This window comes from Theropithecus gelada, chromosome 7b, assembly GCF_003255815.1.
Source record: "Theropithecus gelada isolate Dixy chromosome 7b, Tgel_1.0, whole genome shotgun sequence".
NCBI lineage: Eukaryota > Metazoa > Chordata > Mammalia > Primates > Cercopithecidae > Theropithecus > Theropithecus gelada.
Window position 1 is genome coordinate 18940321 of NC_037675.1, and position 26450 is coordinate 18966770.

The 26450-nt window shown below is 48.2% G+C and overlaps 1 protein-coding gene across 1 annotated transcript in view; it reads right to left on the reverse strand.

Moving 5' to 3' along the window:
- ADAMTS17 (ADAM metallopeptidase with thrombospondin type 1 motif 17) overlaps positions 1-26450 on the reverse strand; it is a 370865-nt gene that overhangs the window by 206404 nt on the left and 138011 nt on the right. The window contains exon 8 of the mRNA XM_025392032.1: positions 14241-14346. Within this exon, the coding sequence (XP_025247817.1) occupies positions 14241-14346 (106 nt within the window). The remainder of the gene's footprint in view (positions 1-14240; positions 14347-26450) is intronic.

Consider the following 26450-nt stretch of genomic DNA (forward strand, 5'->3'; position numbering starts at 1 on the left):
ACCACCTGCCTCCTCCCTGAGGATGCCTAACATGGACAGTGCACATGAAAGCAATCTGAAAGCGCTAAAGTCTGTGGCTACAGACATAGTGGTCAGCAGTGTGGACACTGAGACCTTACTTCCTGGTTCAAATCCTGATTCCATCACTTATAAACTCTGGGACCATGGCAAGTTGCTTAAGTTCCCTGTGCCTCAGCTTCCCTACCTATAGAATGGAGAGAATGACAGGAATTACCCCATGGTATAGTTGGGATGAATTAATAGACATAAAGCCCTGAGAATAAGCTCGTAGATCTACCACTGCTCAACAGGGTATACATGTTTTAAGTTTTGTCTTACTGCCTGTGAACCCACAGCGTGCATTGCTCAGATCCTGGTCTCTTTTGCCCCGCATGTTGACCCCATGTCACATAATCAAGAACATGAAGGTCTAAAGTGAGATCAGAGATCACTTCAAACCTCTTCAAACTCCAAAAATCTCCACTTCAACCCCTAAGCCAGAAGGCAGCATCTTTGTGCAAACTCGCCAATGTGAGAAAATCAACATTTCCCATTGCTTGTGAAGAACTCCAACGTTAAGAACGCTCTTCAACTAAGTTGCAACCTCTTTCCCTGTAACTTGGAGCACACCAGTTCAGCTCTGCCATCCGGGACTGCGCAGAGACCCCTCATGCCCTGGCATCCTCCAAAGTATCCCCTGCACACCTCATCCACATAAAGACACTCAGTTCTTCCAGCTGTTTCCTTCATCATCCCCTTCCCTTGCATATGAGCGTGCTTCTGGCTCCTGAAGTCCTTCTTAAAACAGACTTCCCATGCTGAACACAAGCCTCTTGGTGCCACTTAACCCCTGAAGGGCATGGCAGGACTAACACTGCCTTCTTCATTTCCGAAGATGAGGCTGGTGTTAATAAAGCACAAGAACACACTGGTTTTGTGAGTGTGCAGCTAACAATTACTCCACACCTACGGGACGGTCAATTCGTTTCATCTCTTATGCCAGCCCTAATCTACTGGCAGTAGCTGCCTAGAGTTAGGAAGGCCTGTGAGTCGCAATTCAGTGGAGAAGGGAAGGTCCTGGGATCAATGAGTAATGTCAATGAAGTATGAGAAGGAAGTAGGGACAGATATGCTTGCTGGCAGTGATACTGTCATTAAGCTGCATTTCTCCCTCCATCTTGTACATTAGTTGATCTGAGACTCAACTGATATTAAATGCCATCTGGAAAGCTGTAAGGCATATGGCGAGTACATGGACTTCAACACTGACAAAGGGCCTGAAGCCTGGCTCTGCCATTTACCAGTGGAGTGTCCTGGGCCTCGTCTTACTCTCTAAAAGATGCAAATACTACTACTATTATAGGATGGGGCAAAAATGAAATGCAATCATTCATTGCTGCATTTGGCCACTTTTCAAGGTGACCAACAACTTCATGGACTCTGAATTGCTGCATACCATTTTCCCTCCCATCTTGGTGCCATCTCAATGTCTAATGAGCATACTACCTATCTCCATAGCCAGGTCATGACTAAAGCAGTGATGAATCCAGCACCCTCAGGCAGCACACACAAGCAGTAATTCCAGCACCCTCAGGCAGGCAGGAAGCAACTTTCACAGGCAGACTTCCCTCTACTAATACGCATGCATTAAGTAAGGTTATCCATCTGTTACAAACTCCTTTAACTGCAGCAGTATCCAGCTCACAGTTTTCCATATTTCCCCCATCAGGAGGGCTGAGAGTTTTGCAGAAACCTGAGCAAAATTTTCCATCCCCTATCTTTGCACAATCCTTGGATGACTTCTAGGATTGTCTCTTTTATTTCTGAGAGCTCACAAATTATGTTTGATGAGCCATTCGGGAATGTTTCCTATAAGCAATATTAATATAATAAGTTGAAATGTATGCCATTTGTCTCATTTCCCTTTTGCAAGATGGCATTTGCCTATCTCTGGCATTCCTTCCCTTTCTTCATTGCTCTTTTCCGCAATTATCAATGTGGTCTGGCACTCCCATTTGCAAATAAGTTCTTTTAATCTGGACCAAGAGAGCCAGACTCATGTGAAGCAACTATTGACCTCTCATCACCTCCTCCATCACCCAGGACCTCAGCCCCCACTGGTACAAGGTGCACTGCACATCCCTGGTGTGTGAGGTGAGACTTGCTGGGTCATTGAGATGGTGATGGGCATGCCCATGACAAAGTCAGAGCAGGCACTATCTGTCAGCGTGCCCACTGTGTTCAAAAGGGGGCATCTTCACAACCCTTTGCAAATCCCTAAGGTTGAAAGCATGATTGCCTTAGGGTACTCTTTGACTTTCTTTCCCTTTGGTAACCAGCCCTCTTGGCTTTCCTTCCTGAGCCACCTTGTACAAGGAAATGAGTTTTACAGTCACTTTGTAGGAGTTGCTATAAACACAAGGACCACTGAAGACTAAGGCCAGGCAGGTACCAGGCTCAACCCGTAAGAGGTGAACCAGCTTCTCTGGACACATGATTCATGTTGAAGCAAGAAGTGATCTGGTTCCTGGACTTTAGGGTTCATGCTAAACCCCCAGATTCCAGAAGTTTCCAACCAGCATTTGAAGGCTGCTCTGGTCTTCTAGGCCATGGGTAATAATATAACAAATGTGGAAAGAGAAAATGACGCTTTTCATACCTGACCCAAGACACCCCAACAGGCTGACCTGCCAACTCCGTATTTCACCAAAAGGGCAGCCACGGGACCAGCTCTTCACACACAGTCCCTGGAAGTGAGGGTGGGAAGAAGACACCCTCTAGGACCCTCACAGTCGCTCACACCTTGGCCTCTGCCCCCAAACTGAAAATAAAAACTGAAAGGGAGACCAAAAAAGGGCAAGAGAGCAAAGTCAGCATTTCACAGACAGGGACCTGTAGTCTGCCTTTTTGGCAAGTCAAAGGGCACCAATAACCAGGCGGGGTGGTGTGAGCCTGTAGTCCAAGCAACTTAGGAGGCTAAGGTGGGAGGAGCACTTGAGCCCAGGAGTATGAGGCGGCAGTGAGTTGCAATCACACCACTGCACTCCAGTCTAGGTGACAGAGCGAGGCCCTCTTTTTTGTGTGTTTGAGGTGGAGTTTCGCTCTTGTTGCCCAAGCTGGAATGCAATGGCATGATCTCGGCTCACTGCAACCTCCCCGTCCCGGGTTTAAGCGATTCTCCTACCTCAGTCTCCCGACTAGCTGGGTTACAGGCATGCACCACCATGCCCAGCTAATTTTGTATTTTTTAGTAGAGACTGGGTTTCTCCATGTTAGTCAGGCTGGTCTCGAACTCCTGACCTCAGGTGATCTGCCCACTTCAGCCTCCCAAAATGCTAGGATTACAGGCATGAGCTATCACTCCCCACCACAAGGCCCTGTCTCTTAAAAAAAACGAGAACATACACACAAAACCGGCTGCTTCGGGAATTTTTAGGGAGTGTCTAACATTCTTCTTCAGTGTTTCCAATAGTTTTGCGGCTTCCTTCCATCTTCTATGTGGAAAACCCCCATTTCACGGGAAACCCCAATTCAAGTTGACCAGCATGTTTCAATACAAGTTTGTAAACATCCAAGAGTTTGATATGCTCAAGTTTAGCCAAAAATGTACCAGGTTTTATAAAGTGCCAAGTCAAATGTTTGGACTAGAATGAGGTCTAATTGACAGGTAGGATCAGTGGTGGCTGTACAAGGCATACCTGCTAAGAAACCTGGTCTCCAGGTGGTAAAGGAGGCTGAATGTAAACCTAGCGTCAAATTGCAAAGACAGTCGACAACCCCTGGGAGCCTTCTAGCATTGCACAGCCAGCAAATAAAGCATGGCCAAAGAGCAGGGACCAGAAAAGAGATTCCAAAGCCAGGGTATGAAAGCTATCCCGAAAACACCCCTGCAGAACCAAGATGGAAAAAAAGTAGTTTGCTTTAACCCACCAAGTTATATACACCTGCAGCTGCAATGCTGAGCATTGGACTGAGGAATGAGGTAAACCAAAAGGTCCACCCCTTGGATGCCTTAGCTATTTGTCTCAAACTATCATGTTGTACACGAATCCCCTGGCAGGCCTGAGCCCTACATTTCCAACCAACAGGCTCCCAGGTGATGCGGCTGCTGCTGGTCCGAGACTACACTGTAAAGTGCAAGGCCCGAGATGAAGTCCTAGGGTGCTTCTCCGCTGTTGTGCAGCACCAAATGTGGGGCTTCTTCACTCTGCCAGATTCTGAACTGGGCATGGGATGTAGGAGTTCTAGATGAAAACTGTTAAATCAGAAAGGATGGCTCAACTGGGGGACGGAAATATGGAGGGGGACTTTGCGAGCTTGTTCTGCTGAGTAATCCACGTGTGGACCAAGTAGCTGGCGGGAAGTTGACTGCCTTTTTCTTTATAACTCTCTTCCTGCTGCTGGGAGTAGTTTCTGACAGCCCTGGGTGATCACAGAGCATGTGTCACAAAGCTGCACAGGCCCTTTATTAATTCAGATGCTCCCCCAATGCAGAGCCACCAACACAGCCAACTACAGGCTCACTAGGTGTCATTTACCAAAGCAGCACATGCTCCTGTATGGAAGGAATAACAGGAGCATGTGCTCCTGTTGAAGGCTCCCCTGACCAGAAACCAACCCATGCACACCTTTGGGTCGTCAGCAGGCATCTTGTCACTTGTCTTCAGTGTCTGAAGCTGCCTCATGGTAGGCGCCCTTCTGGATCTGCTATGGCCGTGGTAGGGGGATACTATGATCAAGTTTGACTTCTAAAAACTACCACTGTGTGGATGCCCTGTCTTTCTCTTTAGCAATCCACCTGGATGCAATCTGGGAAAGCCATGGCCAAGGTGCAGGCACAAGTTCTGGCCCCGACATGATACACCACAGCATCACAGGGCCCAGCTTCTCCCAGTGGTTGCCTGCCTCACTTCCCTACATCAGCATCAGCAGGGGCCTTGAAAACCCTAAGACTCTTCCCCACCTCAGTTCAACACTGACCAACCTGCCTTCCTTTCATTCTCTCTTGGCTGCTGATACCAATCACAAGTGAGAAGCATGAGTCACTGAGGTTTACTTAGCACAGGTCCTCTCAACACTGTAGAAGTGAGGCTCTGCTTAACAAGAGGATGCCCTACTCATGCTTCCAGCGACTTGCTAAGAAAATGATAACCTCCCTCATTCTATATTCATCTACTGCTGTACATTTTTTTCCAAGAAAGGCCATTCCCAGATCCTCATGCCGGCCCCTGGAAACTACTGTCTGTGCTCTGCTCTGATGTCAGGAACAAAGTGCATGATTCCATGGCTCTCTCAGATCCCCCGAGCCCTTCTGCTGGCCCTCTCTGTCTGCAACTGCCATTTGGCAAAACCACCACCTTTGCGCAAAGTGAGAGCAAGCCATCTGTGACCTCAAACAGATGGAGATGAGAAGGGCCCTTTCCCAGAATGTGCCATTGACTGGGCTGAATCCCCAAAGGCATACAGGTTTCTTCCAGAGGCCACAGGTTGGGCCTGTCCACTACAGGAGAGGTCAGTTCCAGAATGAGAAGAGAATGGTTGACCGGAGCAAGGGCACAGGGACGGCACGGGGAACCCCAGGAGGGGCAGGTCTGGAGAAGTCAGGTATTTGGTTTCAAGTTGTCCACCGGCAGTGGGCAGTAGGTGCACAAGGGTTCCAGGCAGGAAACCAAACACCTGGAAGAATGGGGACACTCCTTCTACAGAGAAAGCTGCATCAGATCACACCCCTGCCACCTGAGTACTAAGGCAACCCTAGCTGTGTAAGCCAAAGGTGTCTTTCCAAGTAAAGGTTAAGTGAGTCCAGTTACCAAGACAGCCACCTGGACAGGGCTCAGCGCTGGCCCTGGTTCTGTTCACGTGTGGAAAGGGCACTGTGCCGTGGCCTGAGCTTCAGGTCCGAGACTCCACTCAGCCACATAGCACCGTGGGAAGGGAGGTGGCTCACCATCTGCAAAATGACGACTCTGGACATCCCTTCCAGCTCCAAGAACCACTCAGCTGAGGCTGCCAGAAGCTCTGGCACAAGAAAACTACATCGCAGCTAACTGCTGGAAGAGTCTAGAAGTTCTGAGGCGATTTCAGAATCTGGTTCTTTAGCCAAACTCAACTTTCCTCCTGCCTCCTCAAACACCATCTTGGATGTCATTATTTTAGGCAAGGGAATCTACCTGATAATTAAATGCAAAGGATTCGTGGGGCAGAGACAAACACCAGCACAGCGTGTGTAACCTGCCTTATTACAGTAACACAACTCTGGGGGCAGAGGAAGTCTCTCCACGGCTGGACTTCCTATCATGATGCTGACATCCAGCCAACAGCTGTTGGGACATGCTGCTCAAAATACAGGTGGGACTGCATGTGCCTGCTTGCTGACAGGCTTTTAAGGCCTGTCTGTTTGAGTTTCCCTCCCTCCCAGTCAGGCATCAGGCCTGGCTTGGTGGGATTTGGGAAGGCTGTGGCTGAGGTCCTCTTTGGAACAGAGGCTCTGGGTTTTCCAGACAACTGGAAGAAATGTCGTCGCCTCGCATACTACTCCACATCAATGATGAGACTCCAAAGGAAAGCAATGCAGTTTCTCTGTAACCTGTGAATGCAGGACCATGAGGAATTACTGCTGATGGCAGTAGAGCCATTCAGACAGAGCCCACAGTCACAAATGCTCCTTGCTGCTCTAGTCGCTGCAGCAGCACCTCCCATCCACGATTCTCTGCTGGGGAGAGGCCAGAAGGAAATTCTGCTTTTATTTGTGTGGGAGAAAGGGAGCGGGGAGGAAGCGAGAAATCAGGCAAAGCTGAGTGGGGCAGCGCAACAGCTGTCCCATGGGTCCTCCACAGTCACAAGCTCATTCTATCACGGCCAAGGCACCAGGAGGTTCATGGCTTGTCAAAGTGAAGAACCCTACAAATCTCACCAGCAAAACACCCTGATATGACTTACGCATTGCAAGCCTGTATCAAAGTATCTCATGTAACCTATAAATATACATACCTTCTATATACCCATAAAAATAAAAAATCAGTAAAATATAAATACACAAATAAAAGGAAATAAGACCTGCATATTTTGAACAGCTCTGGAATTTGGGTAAGACTGCCATGCCCAGTGGATGCTCACACGCTGACTTTGATGCAGGGGCCAAGTGCAGAGGAAACTGTATTCAGGAATCACTCCAAGCTCCCCAGAGGGAAACCTGAGAGCCCTTAAATGCTGCAAGCGCCACCAATTACCCTTCAGCAGAGAAGGGAAGACTGCCTGAGGCTGTGAGAGCTAAGTGGGAACTGAGGATGAGGCCCAGGCAGGAACCTGCTGGGAAACCTGTCTAGAGCCTGTCCAAGGCTCCAGCCCTTCCTGGGGGAAGGCACCCCCTTTTCCGTTCCTCCAGGAAGGCCAACCCCTATGTGAACACAACCACAACTGCCCTAATTCCAACTAGAACAAAAGCATGCTCCCTCTCCCTCCAGGATTTCCAAACAGTTATGACATTCCCAGAAGCCCTCTCTGCGTACCTTCCTTTCAACGCTGGCCCATCTGATGTCTGTGCTGGGTGCAGCAATAAGGCCAAACATTTGAGGCAGGAGCAGCCACCACCCATGGCCATCTGCTGGTGGGCTACCTGCCTGCCTAGATCTGTCCTGTGTCCATTCTGTGTCCCCACAGCACTGTGCCGGCTGGCTCCTTCTTAATACAAATCACAGACAAGCATTTCCATGCTTCACACATCTGGATAATGGCTTGCTTTCCTTCCTGTTCTGGGACTGAGACAATTTCTTTTCATTTGAACCATGTCAACTCCAGTTATGAGAGCATTTCCCTCGCATGGCTCTCTCCCCGCCTTCCCTCCTCCCCATCACGGCCCAGACACGCGTCCACCCACTGCCCACGGACCACACTTCTCAGGGATCAGATTCCTTCACATTCTGAGCTGCAGGCCAGGCAAGCACGTCCTTAGCCAATGTGGCATCCTTCCCGACGTCCACTGTCCCAAACTCACCTTGGCACAGCATCACATCTGGCTGGAAGCATCCAAAGTAATGAAAATTAGAGGAGACCGAGCTTCACCTGTACCTGGTGGCATCCCCACCTGCCCTCTGTCCTTGCAGGGCCCACCTATCCCTCTACCTGCTTTCCTGCCTCATCCGGGTCCAGGCTTCTGCCCGGCCCATTCTTCCAGGGGCTTCACCACAGGTCACTTTACGCTTTGTGCCATGCCCTCCTTGAGGTCTCCCGGGAGCTGATGGAGTAGAGACAGGACTAAGCCTGTCTATGGTAGCAACATTCAGAATGGCCGGGTTCCGAGTGCTCACTCGGAAGTGGCGAGGCGCATGGAACTCAGGGTGACCGAGAGAGAGAGGTGAAGCGGGCAGGTTATTTTTAGCATGGCCGGGCTCAGCACTGAAGGATACCCCGTGTTGGCTCCCCAGCACTGGGGCCTTGGAGGCATCGGGTAAAGAGACGGTGGCAGGAACGCGGGCGAGGCCAGAAAGAGTAACAACGAGACCCCTCCGATGTTGCGTCTTCCGCGGTTCTCCACCTGGGATGTGAGGAATCTCCTGGAGAGCCTTCCTGAGCTTCCCCCCCAAGAGCGAGCGCATCAATCAATGGTGGGTGAGGCTGGGCCACTGCATTTCTAGACACCCAGTGCTCCTCCTGTGCATCACTGCCAGGCATCATCTACGCCAAGTTCCCAGCTTTTGTCAAGACAGTGTTTTCCAGAGGCCACAGGCTTGGCCTCTCCACTACAGGAGAGGAATGGAAAGAGAATGGTTTTTTGACCGAAGCAAGGGCACAGGGATGCCAGGGGAAACCCAAGGAGGGGCAGTTCTGGAGAAGCTCCTCCCCAAGGAGAGGCTGCAGGAGGCTGAGCACATGCGTGGCGCTGGTGCCACTTGGGCTGGAGACCTTCCACGGTTTGGGCTGGCTCCCAAGGTCAGGCATTTATTGAACCCTGATCTGGCTCAGGCTTATCTAACAGACACTCCTCAATTCAACAAAGGCAGAGGTTTATTTTCCACAATGAGAAAGCTTTTTATTTTTCTATATAAAGATATATCCTTTTTGTTTTTCTGAGCGGGTGGTGGATGGTGCACAAAGCAGACTCCCTCCCTTCTATTGTCACCCGACCTAGAAGGTCCTGTCTCTAGACATCTCCCAGGAGCTTGCTGCCTTACCTGATTGAGATGCAGGCAGGCACAGGGTCCTGGGCTTACCTAGGCCCAGAACGACCAGTGGACACTTGGTTCTGTGCCCGCCTGCCTGCAGCTGCACTAGGACCAGCTCCTCCTGCCAGGCACCTCCCCTGGACCTAGCTGCAGCATACCAGACCCACTTCCCTCCAAACACAAGGCACTCTCAGCAGCCTTCATAGAGCTATGCACTTTCTTTTATACTGGAGCTTCCAAATCACAGCCAACAATAGATGCTACAATTCCAACAGCTGCATTACACCCAGTCACTTTAAAGTCACACTAAAGTTACTGCCAACTCCCTCCTTGATCTGGGTTTTATTTTTGCTTTTTCTCATGGGCAGTCAGCACAGAGTTGAGCTTCTACCCGTCATCAGGGGTCAGTCCTTCCCATGATCAACCAGAGTTAAGCCTGAAAAGCAGGGGCCTGAGAGAAACAAATGCTTACTTCTGGCTTTTCCTCTTTCTCTTTAAAACCAAACTGTGATTGGCATATTGGATGCTGACATCCAGGACAAGGCACCCTGTCCTGGTTTCTTGAAGGAGAAAACCTGGGGCGTGTCATCCCAGCTGGGCTGTTTCTCTCAAGGAACTGTCCCCTTTCCATGGATCCTGTCTTAACAAGGATCAGCCGGTAAAAGATGCCTGTTGTAGCCATCTTCCCATGTGCAGGGGCTGCTGTTTTCTAATGATCACCGCGGGATGGAGAAAGGCAAAAGGAGACCCCGGCTAAATACACTCACTTTAAGGTGCATTTCTCAAGCTACCGCTATGGAAAGGGACACAGCTGTCTTCCTCACACTTAACACGGCCAAGATTTCTAATTACTAGCTGAACCCAAAGGTAGCACACAGCTGCCCATCAGAACAGCCTTTCATGGGCAAGAAGGCAACCGAGGGCATGCGTTTGCATTTAGGAACCTCCAGGCTGTTGTCAGCATGACTGCTGCTCAGCTTGGACTCTGCCTCCAGGCAGCAGCAAGGGGGGCCCTTCCACAGCTTCTCACACAGCACCTGCACCAGGACTTGCCATCCCCCAGCTCCTGTCCACAGCAGAGCTGGGGAGTCTTCTGCAGCCCGCTCCTTTGTCAGGGCAGAGAATCAGAAAGCTGTTACTCTAATGAATCCACAGCTTCAGCTCAGCGGTTACAAGGAAGTTAATGATGATATATGAGAGGCAGGATCCTTGAGAAGGCCCCAGGCAGGGAGCTTTTAAAGTCTCAGATTCATTTATGTATTAATATGTAAATGGAGCCTGTTCCATGCTTCTGGAAAACCACAAAACTACTGACCATTCTAATAGTCTCAGACTTATGTTAATTAAATAACTGGCCCATTGTTTGGTCTCAAAAAAAAAAAGAAGCTGTCAATCTCATCTACGGTACTCAAGTATCCTAGGGAACCTCTCTCCATGATATGGTCATTGTCCTTGGTCAGCCAGCAGCAGCTATACACATGGACATTTACTTCCCTTAAACTGAGAGTACCTTGGTTTTTGACTCTACAAGTTCTCTTCTTTATTATTTATTTCATGTAATTTATATCCTTATTTTAATGGGCCTATTGCAGTATGTATAATCATATAAGTGATCCCAAATCATATTAAGTAGTAACTACAAATTTTAAAGAAGCAATACTAGTTTCCTAACCTGTAAAGTAAAAGCTACATAATACCTACCTCATAGGACTGACTCAATGGCATGATAAACACACAGCATCTCACACAGTACCCTGCACATAGTAGGTGTTCAATACATGAGAGATCTGATCCGAGTTAAACATCACTAGTATGTTATTAATTCATGGCCAAAGTAGCATTATTGATATTACCATGGCAAGAACTTTAAATTTAATTATAATTTAGGACCTATTTGATTGCAAATTGGATTAGAGCCAGTTTATTGTACCAAATAAATTATGTTTGAACTATTTAAAATAAAACCATGCATACAAAGAGACGCTAGAAAGAGAAGAGGGAGGAAAATATAATTCCAGGATATAGAGAGTTAATTGCTGAAAATGAGCCCTAAATCTAGCTTTGTGTTTTCTGACAGCCAACGCAGAAACAAAATCATGTTAATCTGTGCAACTCATTGTTTGATAAGTGGAACATGTAGCTCATACAGAAGCGGAATTTTTTTCCTGACAATCAGATTTTAGGGTAGCTGCTCACACCAATCGCCCTACGAAGCACGTTAGGTGACAAACAGAAGAGCCGCACCTTTGCGTGCTATGTGCAAAGGCACACACGCAGACACCTTCCCCCCAGAAATGTTTCACTTTACCACATTCCATGGTAAGGGACCAGTGGGTGAGCCACCTGGAGACTTTTTTCACATAAGCTAAGGAGTATGGAGTTTAATGGATCCACTGTATTCCAAAATATAGAACAGTTTTCAGGTTTTGCATCTGTGAAACAGCCTGGCCGGTGACTTCACTGAGCGTGCAGGCTGGTCTTGGCGTTTTCCAGCAGCCCATGTAGCCTGGAACCACAGCCCAGTAACCAGAGGGGCCTGCGGATGGGGAGGACATGGCTTCATCCTCGGGGATCTGCTTCCTAACACTTGTGACTAATCAAAGTTGACAGACTTCCCTGGGAAACCTGTAATTACCCGAAGAGGGGGAGGGCCAAATGCTAGCAAGATTTATTGGCTTTGATTAACAATAAGGTGTTTGTTTTTGTCGGTAATTAGAGTTGAATAGCAAGCTATAAAGAGTCCTACAAGAAATTCTAAACAGTCTATAGCTAAAGGGTACTAAAGTGTGTTTGAATCTAACCATTCATCTTTGCAGACCTCCGGTGCAGGGAGGCCAGTGTTTGATCCGGCACACTCGAACGGGTCATCAGGGAGAAAATGGCCCTCTGTATTTTTAATGTCTGACGAGAAAAGACCTCCATGCAGCATGTGTGCGCCCACACATATGTGCAAATGGCACTTAGCATGTGCCATGCTGCTGGATGCTGGCGTGGGACATTGCAGTTCACGTAACTATAGCTCAACTCACCTTATTTAAAGACTATTCAAAGGCCCATAACAGCTCGGGTGTTGGTAAGTACTCTGATATCCCTGCATCCTCATAATGATTAGGTAATTGATTCTTAGGTACTATGGCATGCTGGTTGGGTCAGTCCCTTGATGGTGGGAAGATGTTTGCCAAACTCATTCTGATTTATGGCTTTTTTCCCCAGCAGATCACTCTTGGATACAGGATTTTAAGAACTCAGATACAAATAATTAATTGCAAATTAATGCAGTTGAACTTCATTTAAAATGCAGTTGACTAATACAAATGCAGTTGAACTTCATTTAAAAAACAGTATGGGCAAAGAATTGTCAACAGTATTTTTAAAAATAGTGTCAAGATGAGACAACTGTGTACTCAGAGACAACTTGTCATCTTGCTTCACCAGGTCCTGGGTCAATAACATGGGATTTCCTCCCTACCCCAGGAAATGCGCATAACATTATTTCCACTCTCTGTACCTACTCACATCATGACACACAATAGGTAGGGAAAGGCCAACTACCAAACCCCTCTACAGGAATGGAAACAATTAAGATGGCACTAGATAAACCAAAACAACAACAAAAACATGCAGCCAAAAAAATGGATGAGTCCCTGTCCTTTGCAGGGACATGGATGAAGCTGGAAACAATCATTCTCAGCAAACTAACACAGGAACAGAAAACCAAACACTGCATGTTCTCACTCATAAGTGGGGGTTGAACACTGAGAACACATGGACACAGGGAGGGGAACATCAGACACTGGGGCCTGTTGTGGGGGTGGGGGACTAGGGGAGGGATAGCATTAGGAGAAATACCTAATGTAGGTGATGGGTTGATGGGTGCAGAAAACCACCATGGCACGTGTATACCTATGTAACAAACCTGCACGTTCTGCACATGTATCCCAGAACTTAAAATATAATTTAAAAAGAAAAAAAAAAAAAACAGCAAAAACAAAGCAAAACAAAAAGGTCATAAAATCAATTCAGTGGATGTGGACCAGCATTTTAAAAAGTGAACAGAATATAAACTCACTAAAAGTCATCACTCATAAACAAACAAACAAAAAGTAAAGCCACAGATATGGCAAATGCTTGAGAAAAACAATTGCTTTTATACTCCTTCTTATACATTGACTTTACTCTCATAAAAACTAGAGTTAACAGTTGAGACCCCAGGCATCTTACTGTGTAGGTCATTAGGAAACCTTTACAGTAAGTTTCCCCCAAGAACTAGATTTCCATTTAATTATGTTCTATTCAATCCAATATAAACCTTTCCACTATTCTGCATGCTCTGGCCTCCTCAATTTAATTTTCTTTTAAGTTCTTAAGCAGTCATACCACAATCTTTCCTTCAGAGAAACATAAAACAGACACCTACTCTAGGAAAAAGAATAACCCTCAGGTCACAGTTTTAGCATTATCTGGCTTTCTGCCACTTGAGGCTTCCTGCAGGTGATCACAACCCGGGGCCAGCCACTCAACAACCCCTCCAGGAGGTTGCCTCAGACTCCCCCTAAGGCAAGCTCTAAGGTTCTATGGTTACTTCATCCTAAAGAGAAGAATCGCTGCATGCAAAGACTCTCATCCACAGCTGTTAATTCTTCAAAACTAAGACACTAAATTCTACATTCAGAAAGTTGGACTTTAGAATTGGCAGAAAAGGAAATGGAAAGTCAATAGTATAAAGATCCATCCCATTATGTGAATAATAGACTTGGAGTGAATCAAAGATCATGCTCATCCCGGAAAGAAGTACAACTAAATAAGGACATCCTGAGAAGAACCTCTTCTCTCTACTCTGTTGGCTTTAAGAATAGATGTGCACATGAAATTAACATTTCAACTCTCCAAGCCAATCAGTGCAGTAATCTCGTGGGGTCCCTGAGGGTTGGGACCCTGGTGTACTGACCTGGGTCCTTTATTGCAGAAGCAGCAAAGGCATAGAGCAGCACTGTTTTAGAACTTACAGAATTCAAGTGAAAAATCTGTATTCAAAAAAGGATTGAAAGAAAACAGGACGACACAGAGTCTGATACTTACTTGTGGCCCAGCTCATGGGCGATGGTAAAGGCCAAATTGAGACCATTGTCTTCGGCAAGCACACACTTCCTCTTAGCACTGCACACACCTCCTAAGTAAGCAATTCCTGCAGCAGAGACACAAAACACATCCTCTTCAGAACGCGGGAGGCCCTGGTCTCGCCAGGCAAGTCCGCACGGTCAACAGCACGCACGGTCAACGTCACACACAATCGAGGCAGGCACACTGGGACAATGCTGACTATGAGTCTCAGCCCATATGGGAAGGGTTTGTGTATGATGCTTTTGTGTTCACCCAACAAAAACAATAACCACCGCAAGCATCCATCAGGCATCTAATACGCGTCAGGGGGTGTGCTGAGTCATGTACTCATAGCACCTAACTTAATCCTCATGACCCGGGATGAGGGAAACTGAGGTTTGGAAAGGAAAGGTAACTCTCCCAAGGTCACCTGGATGGGCACCCAGTGCTGGGATCCTACACCAGATCTGTCTAACTGCAGTGCCCAGGGCTGGGACCAAGTGAGGCCAGCCAGGCAAGGCACCCAGGGTACAAGGTTTAAGAGGCCCTGGCTCTCAGGCAATGCCCCTGCACCCACACACCCTGAGAGGGAGGAAGCGCCTCCTCACACTGCACATCCCGGGCGTGAGCAGGGTTCTGTGCTGGGTCTCATGGACAGCAAGCCCCGGAAGGCTGTGCAGAATGTTCTGAAAATGCTTCAGGAGCCCTTGAGAGAGGAAGACCCAGAGAAAGTGGAGCCAGCGCTGGGAGAGCCAGGGCCTTGAAGTCCTCAGTTAGGACTAGCCCGTGAGCCAAATGTGTGTCTCCACACACATGTGCTTGCCCCTAAGGACTTCACTCTAAGACAGGAAACCCGAACCATACACACCAGGAGAAATGCAATGCAGGGCAGTGGAGGCTGCGTCCCAAGGATGGGCGGTGTTGGTGGGACAGCAGGCCAGCCACTGCACGAGGGGCAGGCGTTTTCCAGGGGAGGAAGGCGGCTCTGGCAAAGGGACGTGTGGGATGACACGGGGCCCTTGGATGCCAGCCCCTCTGGGGAATGCTGGGAGGGTGGCCACAGCAGGGGTGGGGAGGGCAAGCCCATGCTGGCCACACTTCTGGGGACTGACCCTCCAGGGCTCCCCACCACAGCACTCCCTGCACCCAGGAAAGACATGTCTCGCCCCGCAGGGACTGCAGGGCTTCTCAACAGGGCCTGCTAGGAAACCTGACATCTGCCCTCCCACGGGCGTTTAACCCCGAGGACAGTTCCTCGATATGCCCCTGTGTGATACACAAGCGGATGTTGGAATGGGGTGGCTGTAGGAGCTCAGTGCTCCCCTGGCTGTGCCGTCACATTGGGCGTGGGTGGGCAGCGGCTCTGCTGGCATAGCACCATGGAGTGGATGGAGGCTAAGCACAGCTGGACTCTGCCCATCAGCCCCATGCCCTGGATGGGCTGTGACTACCCAAGGAAGGAGCGCCTGCTCTCCACCATGGGCTGTCCCTCTGTCGAGCTGCACACTGCTCCATTCCAAGGGCTCCTTCCATGAACTTGCCTGAGATGTCTCAGGAGGGAAGGAGTTGGCAGAGGGCAGGGGAGAATGGGACAGGGGAACCATTTCATTAAAAACGACCCCTCCTCCCTGCTCCCAAAGAGCTAAATCAGCATCCTCTTCGCTGATGTCCAAATCAAACTGCTGCGGAGCTCAGCCACACACAGGGTGGTCCATCTGATGTGGTGTGGCTCTGTGTTCCCACCCAAATCTCATCTCGATTTGTAATCCCCATGTGCCAGGGAAGGACCTGCTGGGAAGTGATTGGATCATGGGAACAGTTTCCCCCATGCTGTTCTTGGGATAGTGAGTTAGTTCTCATGAGAGATGATGGTTTTAGGAGTGTTTGGCAGTTATTTCCCCCCCTCCCTCCGATGCACTGTGAAGAAGGTGCCTGCTTCCCTTTCCCCTTCAGCCATGATTTTAAGTTTCCTGAGGCCTCCCCAGCTATGTAGAACTGACAGTCAATTAAACCTCTTTCCTTTATAAACTACCCAGTCTCAGGTAGTATCTTTATAGCAGCATGAAAAAGGACTAATACATCCTCCTTCCTCATCCTCTCCACAAGGCACAGAGGAAGCTCACATGGCCTGGCTCCACAGAGGTGTGGCTCCAGGGCTCATGTTCCACACACTGGGCCCAGGTACCTCACTGTGGGTCTATTTTTATTTGGAAACATGCAGTGTGCTTAGTTAAAAATAAATGAAAGACAAATTAAATGTTATTTTGCCTCAAGATGCTTTTGTGGCCACGTGGATGTCACAACTCAGCAATGCAGACTATTGAAAAGAGCAACACGACAACCAGAAAGGATGCAATGTGGTTTCTCAGTACCTTCAAGGTCATTATTCTGGTTTTGTTTAAAAATGTTTTGTGGGTTGCTTTTACAAGTCTACCAGTGAGTAGGTGGAATGCTGCTACATAGCCCTGATGGTATGTGCACGCGGCCCACGTGGGTGCATGCACACGCTCAGACACACACCCAGCAGTGCCCACCCAGCCCTGGCTGCAGCCTCTCTGGGTCAACGAATCAATTAGAAACAATCAGATCTGCACACTCTGGAGAAGTTGCCTGGTGAGGGGGAAGGGAGACACAGTAAGGCCAGATGTGCTGAGCTTGCTGTCCTGAGTGTGCCTGCCATGGGCTCTGATGCAGAACTGGCAGACCTCACATGCCACACAAACACTTCCCCCTGGCCTCAGCCACACTCAGCATTCGGAGGAGGCAGCCCTGACTTTCCACTCTAATTAGGTAACGTGCAATGCTAGAGGAACAGTGAAGCAAGGAGCCTTCCAATAATTGCATTTTAATTTTTCCAAGGTGCAGATGATTTTTTTTTTTAACTAGAAAACAAAGAATCAGTTTATTTACAAGAAATGCTCTTGCACAAAGGTGGATTAAGGTCTAATGCTTTTAATGATTTATTCCAATCGTGACCAGCCTGGTCATAAAACTGAGCAAAGAAAAACACATAAAAGAAACAGCTCCTGACAACAGAACACAAGAGCTGTGTGTTTATGAGATGAGGTGGAAATGCTTAGAATGCACAAAACAAAGTCTGGAGAAAATCCCAGGTTGTTGTAAAATAAGAGCTACGGGGGGAATAAACGGTAATTAAGCCATCCAGCTTCAGCAGAAAACAAAGCCCACCACTATTCCATGTTACTTAAAAGAAACTGCAGTCTAGGGAAGGCAGAGCCCTGGAGACTCAGAGATGCCCCCGCCATCTCAGGCTGCAGAAGGCACCAAGCTAGAAAAACCCACCAAATCCCCATGCTGGTGCTTGTCAAGAAATGAGGAAAAACCAGTTTTCTCTGTATCGATTTATTAAAAACTGAGGTCTGTGACACTACAGTTTCGCAGTCAGTACACTGCTAACTTCAGTGCTGATGCTGTGGAACCTTCCGAGGTAACCGGAATTCCCTTAACGCTGAGGTGAGGCTTTTAGACCCTGCAGTGGTGCTTTCACCGGCTTTCACATCCAGCCTTCTATGATTTAAAATTCTCCACAGATCACAGAACTTATTTAAAAATTTTTAAAAACATCAATTCCACATGTTTGCATAGTTTCTTGTAACAAAAGGGAGGCAGAAAGGCAACTGGAATTTATTAGTTGTGCCTCTAAATGGGCAAGATTGCTCTGAACACTCAACCCTCCCTTGCTTGGCAAGTATGACTGGTCCCATTTTACAGATGGGGAAACAGAGGCTCTACTACACCCCTGACAACAAGTGTGTGCTTGTGTCCTAAATGGTGGCTCACTCCAACTCTACTACACCCCTGACAACAAACACACTCTTAAAAAAATCTGAAACACAGACGGTAAAAATGAAGGGGTGTGGGTCAGGCGCGGTGGCTCACACCTGTAATCCCAGCACTTTGGGAGGCTGAGCTGGGAAGATCGCCTGAGGTCAGGAGTTTGAGACCAGCCTGGCCAACATGGTGAAACCCCGTCTCTACTAAAAATACAAAACTGGTGGGGAGTGGTGGTGACACCTGTAATCCCAGCACTTCGGGAGGCCGAGGTGGGCAGATTGCAAGGTCAGGAGATCGAGACCATCCTGGCTAACATGGTGAAATCCCATCTCTACTAAAAATACAAAAAATTAGCTGGGTGTGGTGGCAGGTGCCTGTACTCCCAGCTACTCGGGAGACTGAGGCAGGAGAATGGCATGAACCCGGGAGGTGGAGCTTGCAGTGAGCCGAGATCGCACCACTGCACTCCAGCCTGAGTGACAGAGCAAGACTCTTTCTAAAACAAAACAAAAACAAGACCAAAAAAACCCACCCAAATTAGCCAGGCATGGTGGCAGGTCCCTATGGTCCCAGCTACCCCAGAGGCTGAGGCAGGAGAATCACTTGAACACGGGAGGTAGAGGTCGCAGTGAGCTGAGATCCATCACTGCACTCCAGCCTGCGTGACACAGCAAGATTCTGTCTCAAAAAAAAAAAAAAAGAGGGGGTGTAATGAGTTGTTCTGAAACCTGGAGCAGCTCATTTAATTTATCCAGAGAAGAGGCTCCCATCCACTAGCTCTGTGACCCATCCTCCCAGCCATGCCAGCGCAACACAGGTGCTCATCTGTCTTCTTTCTCTTCCTTTTCTCAGTAGAAGCATAATTTTATAGAGAAAACTGGGTGAAGAGGATTAATCAGTTTCTTTTTCAGTAGAAAACTACATGATATAAGCTCATAACTCTTTATCTCAGGGCTGACCACTCAATCCTCTCTAGATTTAAGGAATAAACAACAAACAACTGTCTAAACTCTGATTGATGCAGTAAGTTGTTGCATATAAGCCATCTGCGGCTGGTGGCCTTGCTGCCCATTAGTCCAACCTTACAGGGTCTGCCTTTGAGAGAGATGGCTCCATTTTTCCCACCAACTGCTCAACTACCAAACACTGTCACGGTTATTGCTGGAACATCAAGCTGTCAGTCACAAGAGAGCAACTGGCATCTGCCCATACACCAACCATAGTCATGGATACTGAATTGCAGATTCACGCTCACTGACAAGTCCTTGTGTTCTTGCAAACCTAAGTGGATATGGGTGTGATCTGAACGGGTGAACAGCACTTAGGAGCAAATGTCTTAGAGTCTAGGATGTGACAAAGGAAAACTAACTACAAAGGAATAATAAAGTTGGACCCCTACTTCACACCACATTTAAAATATAAGTCAAAATGAATTAAAGAGCTAAATGTGAGTGCTAAAACTATAAAACTCTTAGAAGAAAACTAAGATGGAAATCTTCCTGACCTTGGTGTAGACAAAGCCTTCTTAGCTATAACATCAAAAACACAAGTGGGGGTGGGAAAATCCTAACCTCTTGCAACAGAAGAGTGGCTGAGGGGGAAGGGGCTGGGATTGAGGTGGGGAGTCACCTTCATTTCCACTGCCAGCCCAAGCAATGAATATGCTGGCACATTCTCCGAGGAAGCCTTCCCGACTTTCCCCTTGGCAATTGTGGTTTTCTGTGGACTGGGAGTCATCCAGCAGTTATGACCTTGCAGGCTAACTCAGTGTGTTGGTTTGTGTGTTATAATGCCATGTGAGCTGTTGCTTCGTGATGGGGTTTCTTGGTTATGGGTCAGAGTCAGGAAAGGCTACTTCTGGGCCTTGCTCCCTAGGGTTAATGAGACCACAGCTTAGGACACAGATGTCCTTGGCTTCGGTTTCTCAGGCATCTCCAGGATCCTGGACTTTGGGAGGAGATGCCGTCTCTGGTAAGAGAATCACACGAGTTCCCACGGATGACTCGAGGGTCCCTGGGCTGGAGGAGTCACTCCTACAAGATAACATTTTCATGTGTTCTCTGAGTTAAGGGTAAGTGGAGGAATAAACTGGCCCTGAGATTTACAAGTTAGAATCAAAAAATTTATGCTAACAGTTTGCTCTAGAAACTAAAACACGCCAGGAGAGGGGAAGGAAGGAGAAATGCGTAAGTAGTGATGTTCAAAAGGCCACAGCCAACTTGAGCCAAGTGCGTGGAGATATCATGCAGACTACCCACCCAGACTACCCAGAGAAGATGACGCTCATGTCAGCAGGACCTGTCACATGGGAGGGGTTCTCCAGGGAGCAATGCAACATTTGTCAAATCACAGTGTGCCTCTCTTCGGAGAACCCCACAGAGTCTCAGGGGCTTCTGAAACAGGCCCTGATGCCCACCAGAAATGGTCCCAGGCAGGTTCACCTCAGGACATCAGAGGAGCCTTGAAAACCTCTTATCTTGACAAACCCTTTGTCAAGTGTTTCCTGATGGCCTGTATGTGACAGGCCTCATGCCGGGCAGAGTCGAAGCTGAGCAGGCGAAGGCCTAGGGGAAGTGGCCTCCAGGCCACTGCAGCAAGAAGACAAAGCAGCCGGTAGAAAGATGAGCAGGGATGTTCCAAGCCAAGCACCAGGGCCTGAAGGGAGGGTGATCGGGTCTCTGAAAGACAGCTGCGCCAGTGACCCAGCCCAGATCTGGCCTCTCCAGAGGGCAAACAAGTGGCAACTGGAGAGGAAGCTCCACACTGAGCCGTGCACTCACTGATCCCTGTTCCTCCCTCTGGGTCACCTGTCACAGCTGAGAGCCCCTCACCGAGCCACACCCTCATTCTGACTACTCTCTCGGCAAACTCTCCCGGACCACGGGTGGCTCCCTGTGTGGGGAGCACCTGCAGGCAGCACCGTGAATGCAGCAGGTGATGAGCATCTTTGAGTTCCCCTTCAGGAGACCTCTGGACCTCTGCAGGTACTCCCTGGCCACCAGAGAAGAACCCTGTCTTCTAGCATTTAGCATTCAGGAAACACAACCCCCGACCAGCCTGCTGGATCGCTGTGCCTCAGCAGCACTGCACCGTCGCCTGTGTGCAGGTTCCGGTGTGTGCACACGTGAGTGTACGTCTGTAGACACGGGCATGGCCAGGACACCCTTCCCCTAACTGGAAGCATGAGGCTGATGCCCACACTCACTCCTACAGCAATGGACCCTAGTGAATTTTGAAAACTATAACACACTCACATTCTCTATCAACTGCACTGCTTGGCACTTACTTTGGTCAATAATTTTAAAATGAACTTGCCTTAGTCCCACTTCAATGACAGCTTTCAGCCTCCTCTATCTTCTCTCACTGTAAAGGTTTCCCCTTTGCTGGTGGGTTAGAATGCCCTCCCTCTCCCTAGGGAAAGCTGGGGTTTTAGGTGGGGGTGAGGCTGAGAAGAAGTGTGATATGTTTTGGCTAAAAATAATCTCCTCCATGTGGGGAATGGGACAACTAAGTCTTCCATGGGGTCAGATATCCCCCAAGGGAATCTGGGAATGAATCGAATCTCCCTTCAGAGTTTCAAATGCAACCTGGAAGGAGGGGCACATTCCTGACTCAGCCTTCCCAAGGCAGCTGTCTGAGGTGTGTGCCTAGAATCATAATCTTTCTCAACATTTCTGTTTGAATCACATTTATTAGAGTAGCCACAGGCAGGGCCATGAGTGAGGGCTGCTAAACTGAGATGACAGCCAGAGCCAGGAAGAAGGCAGAGTAGGGGCTGGTAAGAGCAACCACATGCATTTTAATCATGCTCACTGTTATGAGCTAAACTGTGTCCCCTTGAAATTCAGAGGTTGAAGCCCTAATCTTCAATGTCACTGTATTTGCAGACAGGGCCTTCAGGGAGGTAATGAAGGTTAAATGAGGTCAGCAAGGTGGGGCCCTGATCCAACAGGTCTGGTGTCCTTATAAAAAGAAGAAGAGACACTAGAGGTATTTCTCCCTCCCTTTCTCTTTCCCTCTCTCCAAGTGAGCACAAGAGGGCAGGTGAGGACACAGTGAGAAGGCAGCTGTCGACAAGCCAGGAAAGAGATTCCTTATCCCAAACCAGTCCTACTGGCACTGCAGAGTTCCAGCTTCCAGACCCGTGAGGAATAACTGTCTGCTGTGTAAGCTGCCCAGTCTGCAGTATTCTGTAAGAGGAGCTCTAAACAGGCTAATACACCCAGAGTGCACCCCGGGTCCCCACAGAAGTACCCTGGGTCCCCTTGCTCACACAGGTAACTGACAAGCGTGGTGACCACCAGAACTCACCACGCTCATTTGCCACACAGCACTGCAGCCACCTAATGCGCCATGGGCTTGGCCTCGATGTTCACAACATGGTTTAATAACAAGGAACCGACCTGGAAAGGTGTAGGAGCTTCAGGTTGAACTAGTTACAAAAATGCTTGGTAGAGAAGAATGAAAAATATGGTGGAGTGGGGGTGTTCTGTATTTAAAATCATATAACACCTTGGCCAGCTGCATCTGTAGGTAGAGAAGTGCCATTCCTCAGTCATTTAACAATGGGGTACCTTGTAAGTTACAGCCAGGGATGTCCATCAGGAGACACTAGGGCACCGGGAAGGGAGGTGAGGGAATCACGACAACATGCGTGTGAGTGATGCGGACCCATCGCTCACATCATCGGCCATTTCTATTTGCAGGAGACTCCCCAGAAATCCCCAGGCCTTATGAGATGTTCTAAAAACACTCAAACACAGCCTTGGAGGGAGAAGCCAGTTTTAAAAGACTCTCATAAAAGTAATATACTGCTCAGTCTGAAGAATCAGAGGCTAAAATCATCTCTTCAAGTCCCCAGAAAATCCCAAAGAACTCCAGGGGAAGGTGGTGATAGGCCAGAGAGCTCTGGAAGCTTCCAGGTCTGTTGCAAGCCACACCTGGCACAGAGCAGGCTCTTCCAGGTCTGTCAGGAACCCACGAGCCTCCCCTGGCACACAGTAGGCTCACAAAAAAGGAGCACTGCTGCTGGTTCTGCTTAGCAAATCTCAAGGCAAATCAAGCGGCAACAGGTATTCTGGGTGTGCAGAACCAAATGCAGCAAGCCAGAAACATGTGCTGCTTTTTCTTTTTACCTTGACTCATTCAAAAATCACAAATGCACAAGGCCAGAAGACAGAAGGTGCTCATCACTACAAAAGCCCAGGAAGTGGGTACCACTGCAAAGGGAAGGGGCTGTGGCTGGGACGGGGACCACCTACAGGGCTGATAGACTCTACTGCTTGACCAGGATGCTGGCCACAAGGATATCTGTCTTATAATAACTCATTTAGAGATAAAAAAGTCAGGTCAGGGTTACCCCAGAGGGACTAGTGACCAGAAGGGGCATGAAGAGGACCTGCCCGGTGGCTGATATCGTCTTGTTTCTAGATCCAGGTCATCACTAACCATTACACAAAGCTCATCAGTTTACAAATATTCATTGAACAGTACACTTAGATATACTATCCATAGGTAAATTATGCCTCAATTATAATTTAAAAGATAACAAAGGGATACACACATGCATGTGAAATAGAAGGAGAAGATGGCCTTGGTTTAAGAATCTGGGAAGAGTCAAGGTCACTGGACAATCTAGATAAGGGTATATCTTTGGTATATCCAAGGGTCATGGGTTGATGAAGCCTCAGTGGTATGTATTAGTCAAAGTCTGCTTTCACCTGCAACACCAGGCTTTACCTGTATTACTCCTATTTCTCGGACCATATGAGCCATTTCTAATTTACCTTTACTGCCTTGCAAGGACTTTTCCAACGGTACATTCTTGAGGCTTGCCTGAAACAACCTTGAAAAACAGCTTCACTCCCTCTCATAGCTGTACTTCTGAAGGATGAATAAAATGCAAGGCCATGCATGGAAATATTTGCCAAGTTAGCAAAAAAAAAAAAGAAAAAAAAAAAAAAAGGAAGAAACAAAGACAGAAAAGCATTCCCAAAACAAGTAACCGCATTTCTTGCTAAATGCTTAGCCCAGCAAAGCCCATTCTTTGGGGGATGAAATGTAGACTTTTAGTGAAACCTTGGGACAAGGGTAAGCACTTCCAGTCTGCACATTTTTCTAGACACCTCTCGGGGCCCTGCTCATGGGCTGTGCACAAAGGTCAGCCCAGGCCTCAGAGCAGCTCTGGGCACCAGCTCCTGAACACCAGCTTCTGAGTTCAAGTCCATAAATCACTCCCTGGCAGGGCACCACAGCTACTCCCAAAAAGAAGTAACCCAAACATGGGAAGCCAGCCATCATTTGGGTGTTGACTCAACAGTCATGAACTAAAGTCAAACTACCATGACAAGCCCTCCCTTCTGATGGCCCAGGGGAAGCCCTAGGACAATCCCTGCCTTCACTGATAGGATGCAAAAATGACGGCATTCCATTTTATTTTATTTTATTTTTTTAAAAAAAGCCTCTTAGAAAAGAATGTTGATGAGAGCCACACCATGAAGTCAAGTGGACACTAAGATTACAAAGAGGAAACAACTGACTCATGGCAGAATCAGTGGCAGGCAAGGAAGATGGCCAGCCTCAGAATTATCGCCAGCGTGGCAGAAAGTGGATGGTACAAAGTCTCAGGCCCCATCTTCAGGGTGAAGTTATGTCCCTGCTCCATGCTTATGCAGGCAGCTCATTACCTGTAGGCTACATTGGGTTTCAGAATCATCTCAGACTACGGAAATAGCATGCATGTCAGTGTCTGTCTTTAAAATGTCAAAGGCCAAGAAAAACAAATGTTCTTTACCTTTTAAGCGATTTCATACATTTCCAGGTTGCTTCTATGCCTCTGTGGTGGTCCACACCCTGTGTCCTCAAGAGCCAGGGGCTCCTGTTTGAGCTCTGCTATGGCATTCCCCTGAGGCTGGTCAGCCTGGCTGTCCGATACTGCCCCCAGTCTCAGTCCACACCAATGGGACTTGCCACCCCAAACTGACCCTTCAAGTTTTGTTCAAAAGCTTGCAGTCCTAGTCAACCTCTCTCTTCCCTTCTCCCACCCAATCTTAGTAATCATCAAGTCCTGCCATTTCCTGCTACTCACAGACTCTGGGATTTCTTTCTTTCTCACTGGTCCCAAGCCCAGGCCTTTGTCATCACCTTAAGCATTATTAGGAAATCTCCGTAGGCATCAGCTTACTTGCCTCTCCCCACTCCAGTTAGTCCTAAAACATCTGGACTCGAGTGCCTCCTCTCCACTGATTCTCCCCTGATCCTGCCCAGAAACACCCCTCCAGGTGCCCAGGTGCCCAGGGCCCATCACGATCCCTCTGCTGCAGCATGAGCCAGTCAGGTCCTATGAACAAATCTTATGCTAGGCCTCTCTAGGCCAGCTTCCATAACCATTCAACTTACACAGCACAGTGTGGCTTAAACACATTATCAATAAGTTCTGCAAATGAATGAATGCATAGCACCCCTGCCAACCTCATCTTCATAAAACACCATCCTCTGCTGCTTAAGAAATGGGCTAGAGGCCAGGTGCGGTGGCTCATGCCTGTAATCCCAGCACTTTGGGAGGCCGAGGTGGGCAAGTCACGAGGTCAGGAGATCGAGATCATCCTGGCTAACAACATGGTGAAACTCTGTCTCTACTAAAAATACAAAAGAAAATTAGCCAGGCATGGTGGCGGGCACCTGTAGTCCCAGCTCACGGGAGGTTGAGGCAAGAGAATGGCGTGAACCCAGGAGGTGGAGCTTGCAGTGAGCAGAGATGGCGCCACTGCACTCCAGCCTGGGTGATGGAGAGAGGTTCCATCTAAATAAATAAATAAATAAATAAATAAATAAATAAATAAGAGGGCTGGAACAGGGAGGAGTAAGTAATAAGGCGGCGGCTGCTAAACACTAACATTTGTCAGACACTTACTATGTGTGTACCAGGCCCTTTGCTAAAGATTCCCACGCGTGATCTCATTTTATCCACACCACCACTTGGTGAGGTACATACTGTTATTATCCTTGCAGGACTACTGATGAGGAAATTAAGACTCTGAGAAGTCAACAACTCATCCGAGGTCAAACAGCGAATGAGGGGTGGAGCTGGGATTCAATCTCAGGTCTTCGGGGCCAGAGGTCCTGCCCTAAAGCACTGCATCAGAGGCTGCAAGCTGGCAGCCACAGAAGGATTTCAATTGCAGGAAGGTTTTATTTAGCCCATTTAGGATTTAAATGAAAATTTTAATCAGTCACCAACAATTAAAAATTAGAAGAGCCAGTCGGGTGCAGTGGCTCATGCCTGTAATCCCAGCACCATGGGAGGCCAAGGCAGGTGGATTACTTGAGGTCAGGAATTTGAGACCAGCCCAGCCAACATGGCGAAACCCCGTCTCTACTAAAAATACAAAAATT